The following is a 20,649-nucleotide window of genomic DNA, read 5'->3' on the forward strand; positions in this document are numbered from 1 at the left end:
GAGTGACTACATACCATGTTCCTCTCTTTGTGACTGGATTACCTCATTCAGGATGGTTTCTTCAAATTCCATCCACTTGCCTGTAAATTTCAAGATTCTATTGTTTTTTTCCACTGAGTAGTAGTCCATTGTGTAAATGTGCCACATCTTCTTACCCATTCTTCAGTTGAGGGGCATGTAGGTTGCTTCCAGGTTCTTGCTATTACAAGTGATGCTATGAACATAGTTGAACAGATGTCTTTGTTGCATGGATGTGGATCATTTGAGTATATGCCTAAGAGTGGGATGGCCAGGTCCTGTGGTAGACTGATTCCCATTTTCCTGAGGAACCGCTGCCTAATGGATCTCAAAAATGGCTGTAAAAGTTGGCTCTCCCACCAGCTGTGGAGAGGTGTTTCCATCTCTCCACATCCTCTCCAGCCTAAGGTGTCATTGGTGTTCCTAATTTTAGCCATTCTAACAGTAGTCAGATGGTATCTCAGAGTTGTTTTGATTTGCATTTCCCTGATGGCTAAGGATGTTGAGCAATGTCTTAAGTGTCTCTCAGCAATTTTGGATTCCTCTATTGAGAATTCTCTGTTCAGTTTTGTACCCCACGTTTTAATAGGGTTACAGAAGCGTCTCAGTTTGAGGAGGTCCCATTTATTAATTGTTGATCTCAGTGTCTGTGCTCCTGGAGTTATGTTCAGGAAGTGGTCTCCTGTACCAATTTGTTCAAGGGTACCTCCTACTTTCTCTTCTAAGATGTTCAGTGTGGCTGGATTCATGTTGAGGTCTTTGATCCATTTGGACTTGTGTTTTGTGCATGGTGATAGACATGGGTCTATCTGCAGTCTTCTACACACCATCATCCAGTTGTGCCAGCACTATTTGCTTAAGATGCTTTCTTTTTTCCATTGTATAGTTTGAGCTTTCTGTAAAAAAAAAAAAAAAAAAAAAAAAAAAAAAAAAAAAACATCAGGTGTTCATAGGTGTGTGGTTTAACATCTGGATCATCAATCTGATTCCATTGGTCTGCTTGTCTGTTTTTATGCCAAAACCAAGCTGTTTTCAGGACTATTGCTCTACGATAAAGCTTCAAGTCAGGGATGGCGATGCCTGTGGAACTGCCTTCATTGTACAGGGTTGTTTTGACTACCCTTGGTCTTTGTTTTTCCATGGCAATTTGAGTATTGCCCCATCAGGGTCTGTGAAGAATTGTGCTGGAATTTTGATGGGGATTGCATTGAATCTGTAGATTGCTTTTGGCAAGATTGCCATTTTTACTATGTTTATCCTACCTATCCAAGAGCATGGGAGATATTTCCATTTTCTGCTATCTTTTTCAATTTCTTTCTTTAATGACTCAAAGTTCTTGTCATACAATTATTTCACTTGTTTGGTTAGAGTTACCCCAAGCTATTTTATGTTGTTTGTGGCTATTGTAAAGGGTGATGTTTCTCTGATTTCTTTCTCAGCCCCTTAATTGTCTATATATAGTAGGGTTACTGTTTTGTTGTGTTTTTTTATTTGTTTTGTTTTGGTTTGTTTTGGTTGCTTTTTTAGTTAATCTTGTATCCTACAACTTTGCTGAAGGTGTTTATCAGCTGTAGGAGTCCCCTGGTATAGTTTTCGGGTCACTTATATAAACTATCATCTGCAAATAGTGATAGTTTAACTTCTTCCTTTCCAATTTGTATTCCTTTGATCTCCTTTTGTTGTTTTTATTGCTTTAGCTAGAACTTCGAGTACAATAATGAAGAGATATGGAGAGAGTGGACAGTCTTGTTTTGATCCTGATTTTAGAGGAATCGCCTTGACCTTTTCTCCATTCAGTTTGATGTTGGCTGTTGGCTTGATGTATCTTGCTTTTATTATGTTTCAGTATGTTCCTGTTATCCCTGATCTCTCCAAGACCTTTATCATGAAAGGGTATTGAATATTGTCGAAGGCTTTTTCAGCATCCAGGGAGATGATAATATGGTTTTTCTTTTTAGGTTGTTTATGTGGTGTTTACATTGATAGATGTTCATATGTTGAACCATCCCTGGAATGAGGCCTACTTGGTGATGGTGGATGATTTTTATGATGTGTTCTTGAACTCAATTTGCCAGTATTTTATTGAGTAATTTTGCATCAATAGTCATGAGAGAGATTGGTTTGTAGTTTTCCGTCGTAGTGTGTATTTGTGGGGTTTAGATACCAGGTAACTTTAACCTCATAAAAAGAATTTGGCAATGAGCCATCTACTTCTATTGTGTGGAACAATTTGATGAGTATTAGTATTAGCTCTTTTTGAATTTCTGGTAGAATTTTGCACTGAAACCATCTGGCCCTGGGCCTGTTTTGATTGGTAGACTTTTGGTCACTGCTTCTATTTCATTAGGGGTTAATGAAATCAGTTCTTCATTTAATATTGATAAGTGATATCTACCTAGAAAATTGTCCATTTCCTTTAAATATTCAAATTTTGTGGAGTAGAGGTTTTCTTTCTTTTCTTTTTCTTTTTGTATTTTTTATTTAATTTATTATTTTACATGTTGATACCAGTTCCCTCTCTCTCCCCCCTCCCTTTTACCCTCTCTGCCCCCTCACATGCACCCTGACCACCACCCCCTCCCATACCCCCACCCCAATTCTACATTTAGGGCAATGCCATCCAGGTGGGGTCATGTAGATCTGTCAGGTCATTTGAAATAGGAACTAGGACTTCTATCCTCTCTCTAGGTTAAGGCAGTATCCCTCCATGGGGGATGTGTTCGCAAAGTCCTTTTGTGCACCAGGAATACATCCACTGTCTGAGGTCCCACAGACTGCCCAGTCCTTCTGGCTGGGGCCCATATTCAGGGGGGCTTGAGTCAGTCCCATGCTGGATTCACAGCTATCAGTCTGGGGGGGGGCACGAAGCTCCTCCTTGTTCAGGTCAGCTGTCTCTATGTCTTTCTGCCACCTGGTCTTGTCCTCTCCATCTGCATCTGGATTCTAATTTGACTCAGTGTTTAGGTATGGGTGTTTGCTTCTGTTTCCAACAGGTATTAGATGAGGGCTCCATGGATAATTTAGTTGTTGATCTCACTATCCGGGAAGAGCATTTATGGTAGCCTTTCCATGGTTGCTCAAATTGTTAGTTGAGGGTCAGTCTTGTAGGTCTCTAGACCTTTCTTTAGGTTCAGTTTTCTCTTCAAACCAATATCGGCTCCCTCTTTTATGTTCTCTCTCTCTTCTATCTTCTATTCCTACCCTGACTCAATCTTCCTAGTCGTGCGTGCTTTCCTCTTCTCCCCCTCTCTTTCTCCTACTTCTCTCATCATTCACTGACCCCCCCACACACACACATCCCATGTGCTCTGGGGGACTTTACCCTTCCCCCTTCTGTGAGGGACTTTATATGAATCTCTTAGAATACACTTTGAATCCTAGTTTCTCTGGTGGTGTGAATTATAGGCTGGTGATCCTTTGCTCTAGGTCTAAAATCCATATATGAGTGAGTACATACTGTGGTCCTCTTTTTGTGACTGGGTTACATCATTCAGGATGGTTTCTTCAAGCTCCATCCACTTGCCTGCAAATTTCAAGATTCCATTATATTTGTCTGCATAGTAGTATTCCATTGTGTTGATGTGCCACATCTTCATTATCCACTCTTCAATTGAGGGGCATCTAGGTTGCTTCCAGGTTCTTGCTATTACAAATAATGCTGCTATAAACATAGTTGAACAAATGTCTTTGTTGCATGGATATGGATCATTTGGGTATATGCCTAAGAGGGGAATTGCTGGGTCCTGTGGTAAACTAATTCCCTTTTTCCTGAGGAACCGGCATACTGATCTCCAAAATGGCTGTATGAGTTTGCACTCCCACCAGCAGTGGAGGAGTGTTCCCCTTTCTCCACATCCTCTCCAGCATAAGTTGTCATTGGTGTTTCTAATTTTAGCCATTCTGGCAGGAGTAAGATGGTATCTCAAAGTTGTTTTGATTTGCATTTCCCTGATAGCTAAGGATGTTGAGCAGTTTTTTTCCCCCAATTTTTATCTTCTTTATTTCAGCTGACCAACCAACATGCCATATTCCAAGATTTTATATGGTAATAGTATACTTCAGGGTATTAATTACTACATAGATTAGGTAAGGCAAAAAAAAAAAAATAAACTAAATAAAACAAAAGCCAAAACAGCAACAACAACAAAATGTACCAAATCAAAGTTTACTTCTTACTTACAGAATAATACCAGGTCAGTGAGGAAATCTGTAGGGAATACTCAAAGCCAATACTAATAAAGAGGCAGTTTTAGAAGTGAGATGCAGCATAACCTTCAAAGAGCAACCACTTTAAAACATAGCTTTTTCTTAAAGTTAAGGCACTCTATGAAATGTCATAAACACACTATGGAAATTTTGTGGTCATTTGTAGACACAAAACATAATACAACTGAAAGCTTCCAAGACAGAGTATTTAAAATTTTTGGAGGAGTGCTTGTATAAAATACTAGTGTTAACTATCTTCTGAAGAATTTCAGGTCATATATTTTTTCACATAAGAACTTTATCCCCTCTCCTAGAGTGTGATTGTGTTTGAAATAGAATTAAATTATGTCTCTCTAAAATTCATGTAAAAGTCCTCAGCCTGAATACCCCATAATGTAGGTGTTCCCTAATAAAATAAAGATCATAGAGGTGAGCTCTAATAATTATGGAGGCCAGGACACAGACAATTAGGCCAATGGGTAACCACATGAGCACAGTTTTTTAAGTGTCTTTCAACCTTTTTGATTTCCTCTATTGAGAGTTCTCTATTCAGTTATGTACCCCATTTTTAATAAGGTTACTTGGTGTTTTATTTACTAGTTTCTTGAGTTCTTTGTATATTTTGGAGATCAGCTCTCTGTCAGATGTAGGATTGCTGAAGATCTTTTCCCAGCCGGTGGGCTGCTGTTTGGTCTTGTCCACTGTGTCCTTTGCTTTACAGAAGCTTCTCAGTTTGAGGAGGTCCCATTTATTAATTGTCAATCTTAGTGTCTGTACTACTGGAGTTATGTTCATTCAGGAAGCGGTCTCCTATACCAATTTGTTCAAGGGTACCTCCTACTTTCTCTTCTAAGAGGTTCAGTATGGCTGGATTTATGTTGACGTCTTTGATCCATTTGGACTTGTGTTTTGTGCATGGCAACAGACATGGGTCTATCTGCAGTCTTATACACATCATCATCCAATTGTACCAGCACCATTTGTTGAAGATGCTTTCCTCCTCCCATTGTATACTTTTAGCTGTCTTGTCAAAAATCAGGTGTTCGTAGGTGTGTGGGTGTAGTGGGATATTCACTTTGTCTCCTGTTGCACTGACCTCGCACATTGTGGGTAGAGCCAGGGGCAGAAGTGACCTGTGGAACTAGGTCTGAGGAGGAGCCAGGGAATGTGCTCTTGCTTACAGCATGGGGAGAGGAGCACTTCCAGAGGCATCCTTGGGACTAGGATCCTGCTGGTGTTCATCTGTCTATATTGTGAGTTATTTCTCCCTGAATAAACATCTGTTCTGCCTAATTGTTTATCCTGATTCTTATTAAACCACAATATGTGGGTTAATGTCTGGATTTTCAATTCCATTGCATTGGTCTACTTGTCTTTTTTTTTTTTTTTTGTGCCAATACAAGGCTGTCTTCAGGATTATAGCTTTGTAGTAGAACTTAAAGTTGGGGCTGGTGATGCCTCCTGAAGTTTCTTTATTGTACAGGGTTTTTTGTTTGTTTGTTTTTGTTTTTGTTTGCTATCCTGGGTCTGTGTACACAGCAGAAGGAAGGATTTTGTCTTCATATCCATTCTGTTAACCTGTGTCTTTTTTTATAGGTGAGTTAAGACCATTAATATCGAGGGAAAGTAAGGACCATTGATTGTTAACTCTTGTTTGTTTTGGATTTGGTGTTGGTGGTCTTGTGAATAGATTTACTCTGCTTTTTTTTCTTTTGGATTCTGGTATAGTGGGATTATTTATTGCCTATGTTTTTGTGAATGTAGTTAACTTCCTTGGGTTGGGGTTTATCCTTCCAGACCTTTCTGTAGGGCTGGATTTGTGGATGTGTATTGTGAAAATCTGGTTTTATGATGGAATATCTTGTTTCCTCCATCTATAGTGATGGAGAGTTTTGCTGGGTATAGTAGTCTGGTCTGGCATCTGTGGTCTCTTAGAAGATCTGTCCGGGACATTCTGGCTTTCAGAGTTTCCATGGAGAAGTCATGTCTAATTTTGATAGGTCAGCCTTTATATGTTACTTGGCCTTTTGCCTTCACTGCTCTTAATATTCTTTCTTTATTCTGTATGCTTTATGTTTTGATTATTATGTGGTAAGGGGACTTTTTTGTGCAGTCTATTTTGTGTTCAGTAAGCTTCTTGTGCTTTCTTAGGCTTGTCCTTCTTCAGGTTGGGAAAGTTTTCTTCTATTATTTTGTTGAATATGTTTTCTGCAACTTTGAGCTGGGCTTCTTCACCTTTTTCTATACCTACTATCTTAGGTTTGGTCTTTTCCCAATGCCCCATATTTCCTAGATATTTTGTGTTAAGGATTTGTTGGAATTATGATTTTCTTTGGTTAATTAATCTATTTCTCCCAGTGTATCTTCAGTACCTGAGATTCTCTCTTCCATCTCTTGTAATCTGTTGGTTATGCTTACACCTGTAGTTCCTGATCATTTACCCACCTTTTCTATTTCCAGCATTCCCTCAGTTTGTGTTTTCTTTATTTTCTCAATTTCATTCTTTAGGTCTTGAACTGTTTGAATTGTTTCCTTCATCTGTTTGATTGTTTTTTTCTTGGCTTTCCTTGGTTTCTTTAAGAGATTTGTTGATTTCTTGCATTTTTTTGGTTGTTTTTTTTCTTTCATTTCTTTAATGGATTATCTCATAACCTTTTTGAGGACCTCTATCATTTTTATGAAGTTGTTGTTAACGTCATTCTCCTCTGCTTCATCTGCATTGGAATATTCAGGTCTTGCTGGTGTAGAATCCCTAGAATCTGGTGATGTCATATAAGCCTTTCTATTGTTGAATGTGTTCTTATACTGTTGTCTTCCCATCTCTTCTTCCAATGGATACAGGTGGGGTCTCTCCTTCTCCTGGAAGGTATGGTTTCAAGGCTCTCTCCTCTCCTCTCTCCCTGGAGGTTTGAGGGTGCAGAGGAAGACAGGAATGGCAGTTGATGCTGGATACTTTGTTCTGCCTCCAGGTCTGCCCCCACCCCTCTTCTGGAGGGTGGAAGGGAAAGATAGGAATGCTGGCTAATGTTGGGTTCTGTGTTCTGCCTTCAGGTCCCTCTGGGGGACTTGGTGGCAGGAAGGGTAAGATACTGAAACTTCTTCTCCAATTTTAAATTTGCCTTGACTCCCTCTGTTGTCTTATTGCTCTGTTTGGAACTTCAAGCATTATACTGAATAGACAAGGAGAAAATAGACAGCATTGTCTTGTTCCTGTTATTAATAGAATTTCTTTGAGATTAAGCGAGAGGGATTTGGGATGGTTTTAGGGGCACTGAGAGTGTGGGGAAGTCAGTGGGCAGGTGGACTACCTGAATTTCTGGTGTTAGCCTCTGGTCAAGCAGGGGGTCTGTGCCAAAGTTTAGGGCTGGAACACCATATCACGTAATGGAGGTGGGATTGAGCATAGTGCTGATGGGGGCACTGAGAGAGTGGTAGAGGTCTGCAGGTAGGTGGCCTATCAAAATTCTTGTGATGATGGTAGTCTCAGGTTGAGCTTGAGTTGGGAGCTGGGACACAGCAACAAGAAAGAGATGCTAAATCTTCTTAAGGAATTGATCCCTTTATTAATATGTAAAGACCCTCTTTGTTAGGATTTATGTTTATTCATGTGCGTATAAGTGAAGATGGGTATGTGTACAGGTGTGCCAATGCCTTTGGAGTCCATTTGAGCTGGAATTATAGGTTGTTGTTGAGTCCTATTAAATAGGTACTGAGATTGAAACTATGGGCCTCTCAAGGGCAGCAAGTGCCCTTAACTACTGAACTGCTTTGCCAGTCCTACTAGTAACCTTATTTATCTCATCTATCTAATTTTGGTTTAATATCTACTTTATTGGACTCTGGAGATGGCTCAATGCTTAAGAGCAATTAGTGCCCTTGCAGAGTACCCAGGTTCAATCTCTAACACTCACTTGGTGGCTCACAACTGAAGACTTCAGTCCCAGAGGATCTGCCATCCTCTTCTGGCTTCTGTAGGCACCAGACATGTGGTACACAGACACACATTCAGGCAAATACTTGTAATTATAAAATAAAAAATGAAACAATGAAGTCTACTTTATCAAATGTTAGAATTTCTAGGCCAACTTTATTTAGTATAGCTTTCATTGTTTGAGAGAATGACTTCTACCCTTTGATTCCCAGCCTGTAGGTATCTTTCTGTGTGTGTTATTTACAAAAAGCATACTTTGATCTAGTTTTTAAAGTTTTATATTATATTTCTTTGTTATTTTGTGTGTTTGTGGATGTGAGTGTGTGCAGTTTGAGGACAGAGAACAACTTTTGGATCAGTCCTTCAATCATCTATGTCCCTAGGATAAAACTAAGTTTGTCACGCTTGGCAGCAGGAACTTTCTTTTTTTTTTATTTTTTTTATTTAATTTTATATAACAAAGTCCAATTAAATGAAAACAAACATTTATACACAATATTTGGGAATTTGGGCGTAGTTCTTTCCAAACTACTTCCTGCTGGTAAGGGGCGCTGTCTTGGGGGATTCGAAGAAGATTCAGATATCCTAGCTGTAGTCTGTAGGGCTGTTTTGTCCAGCTGTTTGGAATGTAGGATCAGCTTGTACTCTGTTCCAGGCGGTCTGGTGTGATCAAACCACATTAGTCTGTAAGGAATCCACATCTTTTCATTTTCTGTGGAAATAAAAATAGAAATACTTTTCCCCAGTAACTTGTTCTTCAACTTAAATTTTGGAGTCAAAGCGTTTTTTTTTTTTTTTTTTTAATTTATTATTTTACATGTCGATCCCAGTTCCCTCTCCCTCCCTCCCTCCCTCCCCTCCAGCCCTCCCTCCCTCCTTCCCTCCCTTTTGCCCTCTCTGCCCTCTCCCATGCACTCTAAACACCCTCCCCTCCCAACCCCCCACCACAATACCATATGTAGGGGAATGCCATCCTGTTGGGGTCATGTAGATCTGACAGGTCCTGTGAAGTAGGGACTAGGGCTTCTCTCCTATCTCTAGAATAAGGCAGTTATCCCTCCATGGGGATATGTTTGCAAAGTCCTTTTGTGCACCAGGGATACATCCTGGCTCCACTGTCTGAGTTCTCTTAGACTGCTCAGACCTTCTGGCTGAGACCCATATTCAGGGGGGTCCGAGTCAGTCCCCTGTTGGCTTCCCAGCTATCAGTCTAGTGGCCCTTAGCTCCTCCTTGTTCAGGTAAGCTGTCTCTATGTACTTCTACCGCATGGTCTTGTCCTCTCCATCTGCTTCTGGGTTCTAGTTCGGCTCAGTGTTTATGTATGGGTGTTTGCTCCTGTTTTCAACAGGCATTAGTTGAGGACTCCATGGAGAAGTTAGTTGTTGATCTCACTCTCCGGGAAGGGCATTTATGATAGCCTTTCCACGGAAGCTGAGATTGTTAGTTGGGAGCAGTCTTGTAGTTCCCTCGACCTTTCTTTGTGTTCAACTTTATCTTCAAACCAATATTGGCTCCCTCTTTTATGTTCTCTCTCTCTGTCTCTGTCTCTGTCTCTGTCTCTGACTCTGTCTCTATCTCTGTCTCTGTCTCTGTCTCTCTCTCTCTCTCTCTTTCCTATTTTCCATTCCTAACCAGGCTCAATCCTCCTGGTCGCACATGCCTTCCTCTCCTCCCTCTCATTTTCTCCTACTTCTCTCTCTATTAGCTGTCCTCCCCCACTTTACCTGAGGTCTGGGGGACTTGTCCCTTCCCAGTTCTGTGAGGGACTTTATATGAATCTCTTAGAATACAACTTGTATCCTAGTTCCTCTGGTGATGTGAATTATAGGCTGGTGATCATTTGATCTAGTTCTAAAATCCATATATGAGTGAGTACATACTGTGTTCCTCTTTTTGTTGACTGGGTTACCTCATTCAGGATGGTTTCTTCAAGTGCCATCCACTTGCCTGTGAATTTCAAGATTCCATTATTTTTTTCTGCAGAGTAGTATTCCATTGTGTAGATGTGCCACATCTTCATTAACCATTCTTCAATTGAGGGGCATCTAGGTTGCTTCCAGGTTCTTGCTATTACAAATAGTGCTGCTATGAACATAGTTGAACAGATGTCTTTGTTGCATTGATGTGAATCCTTTGGGTATATGCCTAAGAGGGGGATTGCCGGGTCCTGTGGTAAACTAATTCCCATTTTCCTGAGGAACCGCCATACTGATCTCCAAAATGGCTGTATGAGTTTGCACTCCCACCAGCACTGGAGGAGTGTTCCACTTTCTCCACATCCTCTCCAGCATAAGTCATCACTGGTGTTTCTAATTTTAGCCATTCTGGCAGGGGTAAGATGGTATCTCAAAGTTGTTTTGATTTGCATTTCCCTGATAGCTAAGGATGTGGAACATTTTTTTAAGTGTCTTTCAGCCTTTTTGATTTCCTCCATTGAGAATTCTTTCTTTAGTTCTGTACCCCATTTTTTAATAGGGTTATTTGGTGTTTTGTTGACTAGTTTCTTGAGTTCTTTGTATATTTTGGAGATCAGCCCTTTGTCGGATATGGGATTAGTGAAAATCTTTTCCCAGTCAGTGGGCTGCCGTTTGGTCTTGTCAACTGTGTCCTTTGCCTTACAGAAGCTTCTAAGTTTGAAGAGGTCCCATTTATTAATTGTTTCTTTCAGTGTCTGTGCCCCTGGAGTTATGTTCAAGAAGCGGTCTCCTATACCAATTTGTTCAAGGATACCTCCTACTTTCTCTTCTAAGAGGTTCAATGTGGCTGGATTGATGTTGAGGTCTTTGATCCATTTGGACTTGAGTTTTGTGCATGGCGACAGACATGGGTCTATCTGCAGTCTTCTACACACCCTCGTCCAATTGTGCCAGCACCATTTGTTGAAGATGCTGTCTTTGCACAGCAGGAACTTTCACAGCTGAGTCACTTTGCTGGTCCAGATCTTGTTCGTTAATCCAGGTAGCTATTCTTATTATTAATTTATGAGTTTAGGTTGTTTACATTTACAGTTAATTAGAGATGCTTACTAATGCTGGTAATTTTGTCAGCTGTTCTTCTGTTTGGTTGATTTACTATCTGTTATTTACTTCCTTCCTATTAGTATCAGGCTTTGCTTATTTAGCGTATTGCACATAGTGGATTCTTTCCCACTTCACCCTTTATGTGTTTTTCTTGAGAAACTTATTTTTTCCCTCTGCTCAGATTATTTATATGCTTTTTTTTACCAACCTCAACATGTATATTTACAACCAGTATCATCTACATTCAGTATTGGTTGTCATGAACTCTCTTAGCTTATACTTACAATGTTCTAATGCCTTGAAAGATTTAATTATAACTTATTGCATATGGTAGTCTTGATTATATACTGCCAGTATTCAAAATACATCCTTCTATGTGTTCCTTTCTTTTAGTGTTGCTGAGAGTTCTGATGGTTTTCTGACTTTTCTGGCTTTATGGGAAATGTGACTTTTTTCCATGATACTTTAAAACTTTTTAATTCTTTGGCAATTTTATACATGAATATATTGTTTTTGCATCATATCTTCCCCTACTCATTCTCTTCAAGTCTGCCTGGGCCTCTTCCTGCTTTCTCTACAAAATTCATGGGTATAGGACACTATCAGCTGGAGTATAGACCCACTTGTGTCCAGTATCCTCTTAGCTAGGAGTTGGGTTTCATGAGTCTTTTCAGTCTTTACATTGGAGTTTTGATTGATTGAGTTGATATTGTCCAGGTCTCATGCTAAGAGGCCAAAGCTGTGGAAATGTCCATCTCTGATCATGTGTATTTCAGGTTCTCAATGTACTACTTACTCACTTGCATCTCTACTTCTCTTTCTGGACTTAAAAAACATTCTTCTGTGATTTCATTAAATACCTTCTCCATGGATTTTGTCTTTCTCCCAGAACCTTCCTCTCTCAATAATTCTTTCACTTTGCCACTTAATCAATAGCCAAATCAAAGAACAAAAGTTGTGTATGACAATTCTTGGGAATTGTGCTTGTCCTATTTTTTGTCTGTACTAATGTTTGCAAACAATGTTTCCTCAGCCTTATTCTCCACTCCTGATAGTCTTTCTGTGCATATTCAAACCAGTTGGACATGCTTTCATTTGTGTTATTTAGTCATTGTATTGAGTTTTCCCATAATCAGCATACATACGTTTTTTCCATTTCTTTGCTGAATTTTTCTTTCATTTTTAATTTATTTTTCCTTTTTATTTTTATTATTTTTTATTTTACATGTCAATCCCGTTACCACTCCCTCTCTTCCTTCCTCCCTCTTATCCTCTCTCCCCCACTCACATGCAACCTGAACACCCTCCCCTCCCATACCCCCCCCCATTTCCACATGTGGGGCAATGCCATCCACTTAGGGTCATGTAAATCTGTCAAGTCATTGGAAGTAGGGACTAAGATTTCTCTCCTGTCTCTAGGTTAAGGGAGTATCCCTCCATGGGGGATGTGTTCACAAGGTCCTTTGTGCACCAGGAATACATCCTGGTTCCACTGTCTGAGGTCCCTTAGACTACTCAGTCCTTCTAGCTGAGACCCATATTCAGGGGGTCTGAGTCACTCCCATGATGGATTCCCAGCTATCAGTCTGGGGGGCCAATTAGCTCCTCCTTGTTCAGGTAAGCTGTCTATATGTCTTTCTGCAACCTGACCTTGTCCTCTCTCTCTGCATCTGGATTCTAGTTCGACTCAGTGTTTAGGTATGGGTGTTTGTTTCTGTTTCCAACAAGTACTAGATGAGGGCTGCATGATGGTGGATAAGTTAGTTGTTGATCTCACTATCAGGGAAGGGCATTTATGGTACCTTTTCCACGGTTGCTCAGATTGTTAGTAGGAGTCAGTCTTGTAGGTCTCTAGACATTTCTTTAGGTTCAGTTTTCTCTTTAAACCAATAATGGATCTTGCTTTTATCTTCTCTCTCTCTCTCTCTCTCTCTCTCTCTCTCTCTCTCTCTCTCTCTCTCTCTCTCTCTTCTGTCTTCTATCTCTACCCTGACTCAATCTGCCTAGTCGCACGTGCTTTCCTCTTCTCCCCTTCTCTTTCTCCTAATTCTCTCTCCATTCACTGCCCCCCCACATCCCATGTGCTCTGGGGGGACTGTCCCTTCCCTATTCTGTGAGGGACCTTACATGAATTTCCTAGAATACACTTTGAATCCTAGTTCCTCTGGTGGTGTGAATTATAAGCTGGTGATCATTTGCTCTAGGTCTAAAATCCATATATGAGTGATTACATACCATATTCCTCTTTTTGTGACTGGGTTACCTCATTCAGGATGGTTTCTTCAAGTGCCATCCACTTTCCTGCAAATTTCAAGATTCCATTATTTTTTTTCCTGCAGAGTAGTATTCCATTGTGTAGATGGGCCACATCTTCTATATCCATTCTTCAGTTGAGGGGCATCTAGGTTGCTTCCAGGTTCTTACTATTACAAATAATGCTGCTATGAACAGAGTTGAGCACATGTCTTTGTTGCATGGATGTGGATCATTGGGTATATGCCTAAGAGGGGGATTGCCGGGTCCTGTGGTAAACTAATTCCCATTTTCCTGAGGAACTGGCATACTGATCTCCAAAATGGCTGTATGAGTTTGCACTCCCACCAGCACTGGAGGAGTGTTCCACTTTCTCCACATCCTCTCCAAAATAAGTTGTCATTGGTGTTTCTAATTTTAGCCATTCTGGCAGGAGTAAGATGGTATCTCAAAGTTGTTTTGATTTGCATTTCCCTGATAGCTAAGGATGTGGAGCACTTTCTTACATGCCTTTCAGCCTTTTTGATTTCCTCTATTGAGAATTCTTTCTTCAATTCTGTACCCCACTTTTTAATAGGGTTATTTGGTGTTTTGTTGACTAGTTTCTTGAGTTCTTTGTATATTTTGGAGATCAGACCTTTGTCAGATGTAGGATTGGTGAAAATCTTTTCCCAGTCTGTGGGCTGCTGTTTGGTCTTGTCTACTATGTCCTTTGCCTTACAGAAGCTTCTAAGTTTGAGGAGGACCTATTTATTAATTGTTGATCTCAGTGACTGTGCTCCTGGAGTTATGTTCAGGAAGCATCTCCTATACCAATTTGTTCAAGGATACCTCCTACTTTCTCTTCTAAGATGTTCAGTGTGGCTGGATTGATGTTGAGGTCTTTGATCCATTTGGACTTGAGTTTTGTGCAGGTGATAGACATGGGTCTATCTGCAGTCTTCTACACACCGTCGTCCAATTGTGCCAGCACCATTTATTGAAGATGCTTTCCTCCCCCCCCCCCACTGTATACTTTTAGCTGTTTTGTCAAAAAATCAGGTGTTCAGAGGTGTGTGGGTTAATATCACGATTTTCAATTTGATTGCATTGGTCTACCTGTCTATTTTTATGCCAATACCAGGCTTATTTCAGAACTATAGCTCTGTAGTAGAGCTTAAAGTCAGGAATGGTGATGCCTCCTGAAGTTTTTTTATTGTACAGGGTTGTTTTTGCTATCTTGGGGCTTTTGTTTTTCCATATAAAGTTGATTATTATCCTTTCAAGGTCAGTGAAGTATTGTGCTGGGACTTTAATGGAGATTGCATTGAATCTGTAGATTACTTTTGGCAATATTACCATTTTTACTATAATTATCCTACCTATCCAAGAGCATGGGCAATCTTTCCATTTTCTGGTATCTTCTTTAATTTCTTTCTTTAAAGCCACAAAGTTCTTTTTATATAGGTCTTTCAGTTGATTGGTAAGTGTTACCCCAAGTTACTTTATGTTGCATGTCGCTATTGTAAAGGGTGATGTTTCTCTGATTTCTTTCTCAGCCTCTTTGTCATCTGAATAAAGTAGGGATACTGATTTTTTGAGCAAACTAGATACTGCTAGTTTGCTGAAGATGTTTATCAGCTTTAGGAGTTCACTGGTAGAGTTTATGTATGTAAACTGTCATATCACCTGCAAATAGAGACAGTTTGACTTCTTCCTTTTCAATGTGGATCCTCCCTTGATCTCCTTTTGTTGTCTTATAGCTTTAGCTAGAACTTCAAGTACAATATTGAAGAGATATGGAGAGGACAGCCTTGTCTTGTTCCTGATTTTAGAGGAATTGCCTTAAGCTTCTCTCCATTCAGCTTGATGTTAACTGTTGGCTTACTGTATATTGCTTCTATTATGCTTAAGTATGTTCCTGTTATCCCTGATCTCTCCAAGACGTTCATCATGAAAGGGTGTTGAATTTTGTCAAAGGTTTTTTTTCAGCATCTAGGGAGATGATCATGTGGTTTTTCTTTTGTTTATATGGTGGATCATGTTGATGGATTTTTGTATGTTAAACCATCCCTGCATTCCAGGGATGAAGCCTGCTTTGTCATGGTGGATGATTTCTCTGATGTATTCTTGGATTCGGTTTGCCAGTATTTTATTGAGTATTTTTGCATCATGTTTTTTATCCATACTGCTGATTTTCCATCTATCTTCTGCTTCTTTGTTGCATGCTTCCCTCTGGAGACCTTACAATGAACTTCTATGCTTGTTTGTTTCCTTTTTTGAGGTGATGGATCATTTTAGCCACTAATCTTTTGAAATCTTCATCTGTAACTTTCTCTTCTGTTGTCTTTGGGTTCCATTATTGAGGGCTGGGAATATTTTTATTAGGCAGCCTAAATCTTTCAATTTTTCAGTCCCCAGATTCATTTAGGCAGAACATTGTATTGTCATAGCAAAAGCATAAAACTATAAAAAAAATAGAGAAATACACTAAAGGTCAATCAAATAACACTCATATACCACCAACTGCTACAAAATAGAAAATTATTATAAAATTATAAATCTATTTGGCATAAACTTAAAACTATTTTAAGGTAAAAGTAGAAGTGATAAATGAATTAGGTAAAATAAGGAGCCAGGGAAAGCAGAAGAAGTTAAAGTTAAGTAAAACAAGGGAAAGAATGACACTTCTGCTTCTCCTTCTACCACAGGGGAGTCATCCACTGGTCCTGTTTGATTGTTTTATTGTTTTTTGATTCCCCACCTTACTTTCTCTATTTTTTCTCAGCTGCTCTACCTTTTCGAATTGCCAAAGCTTTTCTCACTGGAATAGAATGGTTTTATTTATTTATTTATTTATTGTTTGTTTTTTCCCCTTATCATGACTCTGGGCCGCAATAAGGCAATTTGCAGTCTATCATCTCACCCAGCAGTCTACAAGATTCTTAACTCTTTGTTTTTTTCAGTTTATATCCATAAACTTCATCCTCTGAAAAATTTACACATGAATACAGTGCATCCTGGTTACTGTTCCACTACTATCTTTTATTTCCCTTCTACTTCTGTCCCCTTTTCCTTAAAAATCTATTTTATGTTTATTACTTGTCTTTCTTCCACAGATTTTAACTAGGGTCACCTATGTGATCCTGAGTTTGGAACTAACCACCAGAGTCTAGTGGGCTCAAAGTGGGTACTAAATCTCCTCCACTCTCAGATTCAGTTACTTCCCCGTAGGTCAGTAGAAAGTAGAAGGACCTTATGAGTCTCTGTGTGAATCAGGCTTCAAATGTGATATTAATTTCTTTGTCTGAATGTTCACCAAAGAGCAAATGGAGAGTAATGATTGCATAACTATGGAAAAGAGGGGCTACACAGATAGCAAAGCAAGATGATAAATGGTCCAAACCATGCAGAAAGAAATGTGTTAGTAATGCCTCCACATAAAGAACAAAACCCTGCAGGGTTTTTCTTGAACATGGAGGAAATACAGAATAGATAGTAGAGGAAAGGAGGTCTGGACAGCAGTGAAGACCATGTGATAAGTTACAGAAAAGAGAGTTGTAATTGAGTGTTTCTTTCTTGCTTTTTCAAGTGCAGTGTGTTTTAAGTTCAGTGCTGGACAGTTATATCACATTAGGAAGAATCCCAACCTTGTTTGCCTACATTTATTTTGACATTAAATATCATAGGAAGAGGCTAAGTGACTGATTGTGTCAGGCTTACAATGTAGACCAGAATAAGGTGTCAAATCCCCCTTGAAACTGAGTTACAGATTGTTGTGAGCAGATAGCCGTATGGTTGCTGAGTTTGTCAACCACATCCTCTGCTAAAGCTTTTAAGTGCTACCAACCACTGAGCCATGTCTCCAGAATGTAGAATTAGAATTTAAGCTCTTAAACACAGCTTTTTGTTGTATTTTTAGCATTTTGCTTTAATTATACTTTTATATGGTGATAGGGTGGATTGTGATGAATATGTCAGAAACAACAGGCAGGCTTCCATTCATCCTTTCCTTTATTTCCCTGATGATATAACACAACACAGAGCCACAGTATACTATCACACCCAGAATGGTAACAACTGCACCAGTCAAAACACAGAACTGTTTAACCATCCATCAACACTAGTGTTGTTCTTTAAGGCCATAGCAGCTTCTCTCATTTCCTAGGCCTATACTCCAAAAGAGCTTTAGACCAGTCATCATTTATGCATTTTCATCACATGGATTTTGTGTATGATAGCTGAAAATATTATCTAGACTATAATCATCCAGAAAATGATGGTGTAGATTCCAATGAGATGATTTCTGGGCAAGCCTGCAGAACTTGATTCTGGATCCCACCTAACATTAGAAGGATCGAACTGAATACTCAAGGTTGTCCTGTGACTTCCCCACATGCACTGTGACAGACACTGCCCAGAGACACAAATCACACAGATACAAGCACTCATACCCAACAATAATGATAACAATGATGATGATAACAATAAAAATAGTAATAAATTTAAAATATAAATAAAAGCAACAACAATGTTTTGGTAGACCGAATACATAAATTTTCAAGTTGTAAAGTATAGCAGCACAACAATAAAGCATTGTGTACCTCAAACTTGTTATAAGATTTGAATGCACTCATATTAAAGATTGTTTACATTGCAATTTGATGTACAGGCTCATTACCCGGAATTGGCAATGTGCATGAATTAAAATATAATAGAGAAGTCAATATATGTGTTCAAATATCGAAAGAAAAATTAATGCAATATTTAAAACTCTAACCCACAGTTTAAAGCACACTAGTACCAAAAATATGTTAAGGTGGTACTGTGCAGAGAACAGCAAGCACAAAAAACAAAATTCAGCCTTTAGATTTTTCTGCAACTACAGTGAATACTGCATAAGGTCCCAAGCCTGGTTTTCCCCTTGAGGGTTATAATTGCTTATATGTTATCAAAACAAAACAAAAATTAATATATTTCTTTATTTTGTATATAACTGTATATAATATGTGTCACATGGGAGGAAATGGTTTTGAAGTATTGTTGACCAGTTAGATAAGTGACAATATCCATATACTCTCAGTCTTGTGTTTGGAATAACTTTGGGAAATGAGGACTACCATAGTTGAGAAAGCATGTTGAATAAAAGAGAGAACAAAAATCTTAGTAATGTGGTTTGTATATATTATGTAGGTAACAGGAATGAGAGTAGTGGAGACTCCAGAAAATATTTGTTTATACTTAGAAGATCTATTTTACTTTTATTTATGCATGTGTGTATGGGGTATGGTGACTATTAGTGTAGGTATCTAGAAAAATCAAAAGTGGGTGATGCATCCCTTGTGGTTGGTGTTACAGGCAACCATGAACTTCCAAAGGGCAACAAGTGCTCTTCACTTTTGAATAATCTCTCCAGACTCCGCAAAATATTTAGATGTACGTTTTCCATTCATGATCTGAAGACAGAGCCCCAATCTCTGTAGTTTCACCCCTGCAATCCAGAGACTTCGTCAGCTCAGGGCAACTGGGCAATTTAGTTTTCCTTCTAGGAGTCTTTCCAGGGCTTTCTTCACATCTTTATTCCTTAGACTATAAATGAAGGGGTTCAGCATGGGTGTGACCACAGTGTCATCACTGAGGCTCTTGCAGCAAAGAGTGAGCTTTGGGTCACAGCAGAACTGAGGTACACTCCTAGGCCTGTGCTATAAAATAAAGAGACAATGGAGAGGTGAGATGCACAGGTGGAAAATGCCTTGTACTTCCCCTGAGCTGAGGAGATTGAACGGATGGAGGAGACTATCTTGAAGTAAGAGTAAAGTATTGCACTGAGGGAAGTGGCTGCCAATAGAACAGGTGCAAGATGCATCATGAGGTGGCTTAGAAAGTTGTTTGAGCAGGTGAGTTGGGCCAGCTGATTAAGCTCACAGAAGAAATGTGGGATTTATACATCTGTGCAGAAGGACAGTTGTAGCACCATTAAGCTCTGTAGCAAGGCATGCAGGACACTGATGACCCAGGACAATAGAACCAGCAGCATACACAGCTGGGGGTTCATTATGACTGTGTAATGTAGAGGGTGACAGATAGCCACATATCGGTCATAGGCCATTACACCCAAGAGCAAGTTGTCCAGTTCTGCAAAAACCAAGAAGAAACACATCTGGGTGATGCAGTCTTCATAGGTGATGGCCTTGCTCTGTGTCTGGATGTTCACCAGCATCTTTGGGACTGTGGTGGAGGTGAAGCAGATGTCCACAAAGGACAGGTTAGAGAGGAAGAAGTACATGGGTGTGTGCAGGTGAGACTGTGAGATGATGGCCAGGATGATGAGCAGGTTCCCAAGCACTGTGACCAGATACATGGACAGGAACAGTGCAAAAGTGAGGAATTGAAGGTCTGGGCTTTCTGAAAATCCAAGAAGAAGAAATTTTGAAATTCTTCTTGTGCTGTTCTCTGATTCCATGAGTCATATGTTCTACGAGGCAAGATGTGGGCAACATGACTCTTATTCTCATATTAATGATATAGATGATATACTACACTTTACATTTTCAATGTATTAACTTTTGAATTGTGGCCATGGAAAGATCCTCTTAGGGAGTCCCTGATGCTTATTTTGAGAGACATTCCTTATACCATCTGAGCCTTTCCATTGAAGGACATGTATTCTACAATTTTAATAAGAAATTATTGTGAACACATAGTGTCTGCTGATTATGTTCAGGCAGTGTTCAGGAATTTTATTGAGGTTGGTAACAAAAAAACTTCATGTACATGAATCAAAAGAATAAAGGAAAACAAAGAAATCATATGCACTGCTTTTTGGAGTGAGGGTATGATGTGTATTTGCCTATGCACAGACTCACCAGATTTCACATTTTTAATAGATGTGACCATGTGTATATATAATAACAAATAAAACTGTTTTAAAGCAATTATAACATGACAAAGAGTAAAGATGCAATGAAGAAAATTAAAGCAGGTGCAAGTGAAAGGGAAGAAAGGAGCTGCCTTTCTATGTGTCTGTCTGCGTGCATGTGTGTGCCTGGGGGAAGGTTTATGTATTTTAGGGGAATAGCATTAGAACTTCCTGCATACTAAGGTGACATTATGACCAGATAAGTCTATGTAGTGGAATGTTCTGTTCCTCACAGAATGCTTAGCAGCAACCCAGACTCTAGTGGGGCCTCCCTGTATAATAGCTACATGTTTCCAGATACTGCTCAATATTCACCGGAAAT

At 39.4% G+C, this 20,649-nt stretch overlaps 1 protein-coding gene across 1 annotated transcript; it reads right to left on the reverse strand.

Annotated features, from left to right (window-relative positions):
- Positions 1–18,918: 18,918 nt before the first annotated feature.
- On the reverse strand, positions 18,919–19,871 carry LOC127216525 (olfactory receptor 1082-like). The gene is given in 2 exon segments (XM_051177227.1): positions 18,919–19,037; positions 19,040–19,871. Coding segments are annotated over 2 exon segments (951 nt in total).
- Positions 19,872–20,649: the final 778 nt, after the last annotated feature.

This window comes from Phodopus roborovskii, unplaced genomic scaffold (genome assembly GCF_943737965.1).
Source record: "Phodopus roborovskii unplaced genomic scaffold, PHOROB, whole genome shotgun sequence".
Taxonomy (NCBI): domain Eukaryota; kingdom Metazoa; phylum Chordata; class Mammalia; order Rodentia; family Cricetidae; genus Phodopus; species Phodopus roborovskii.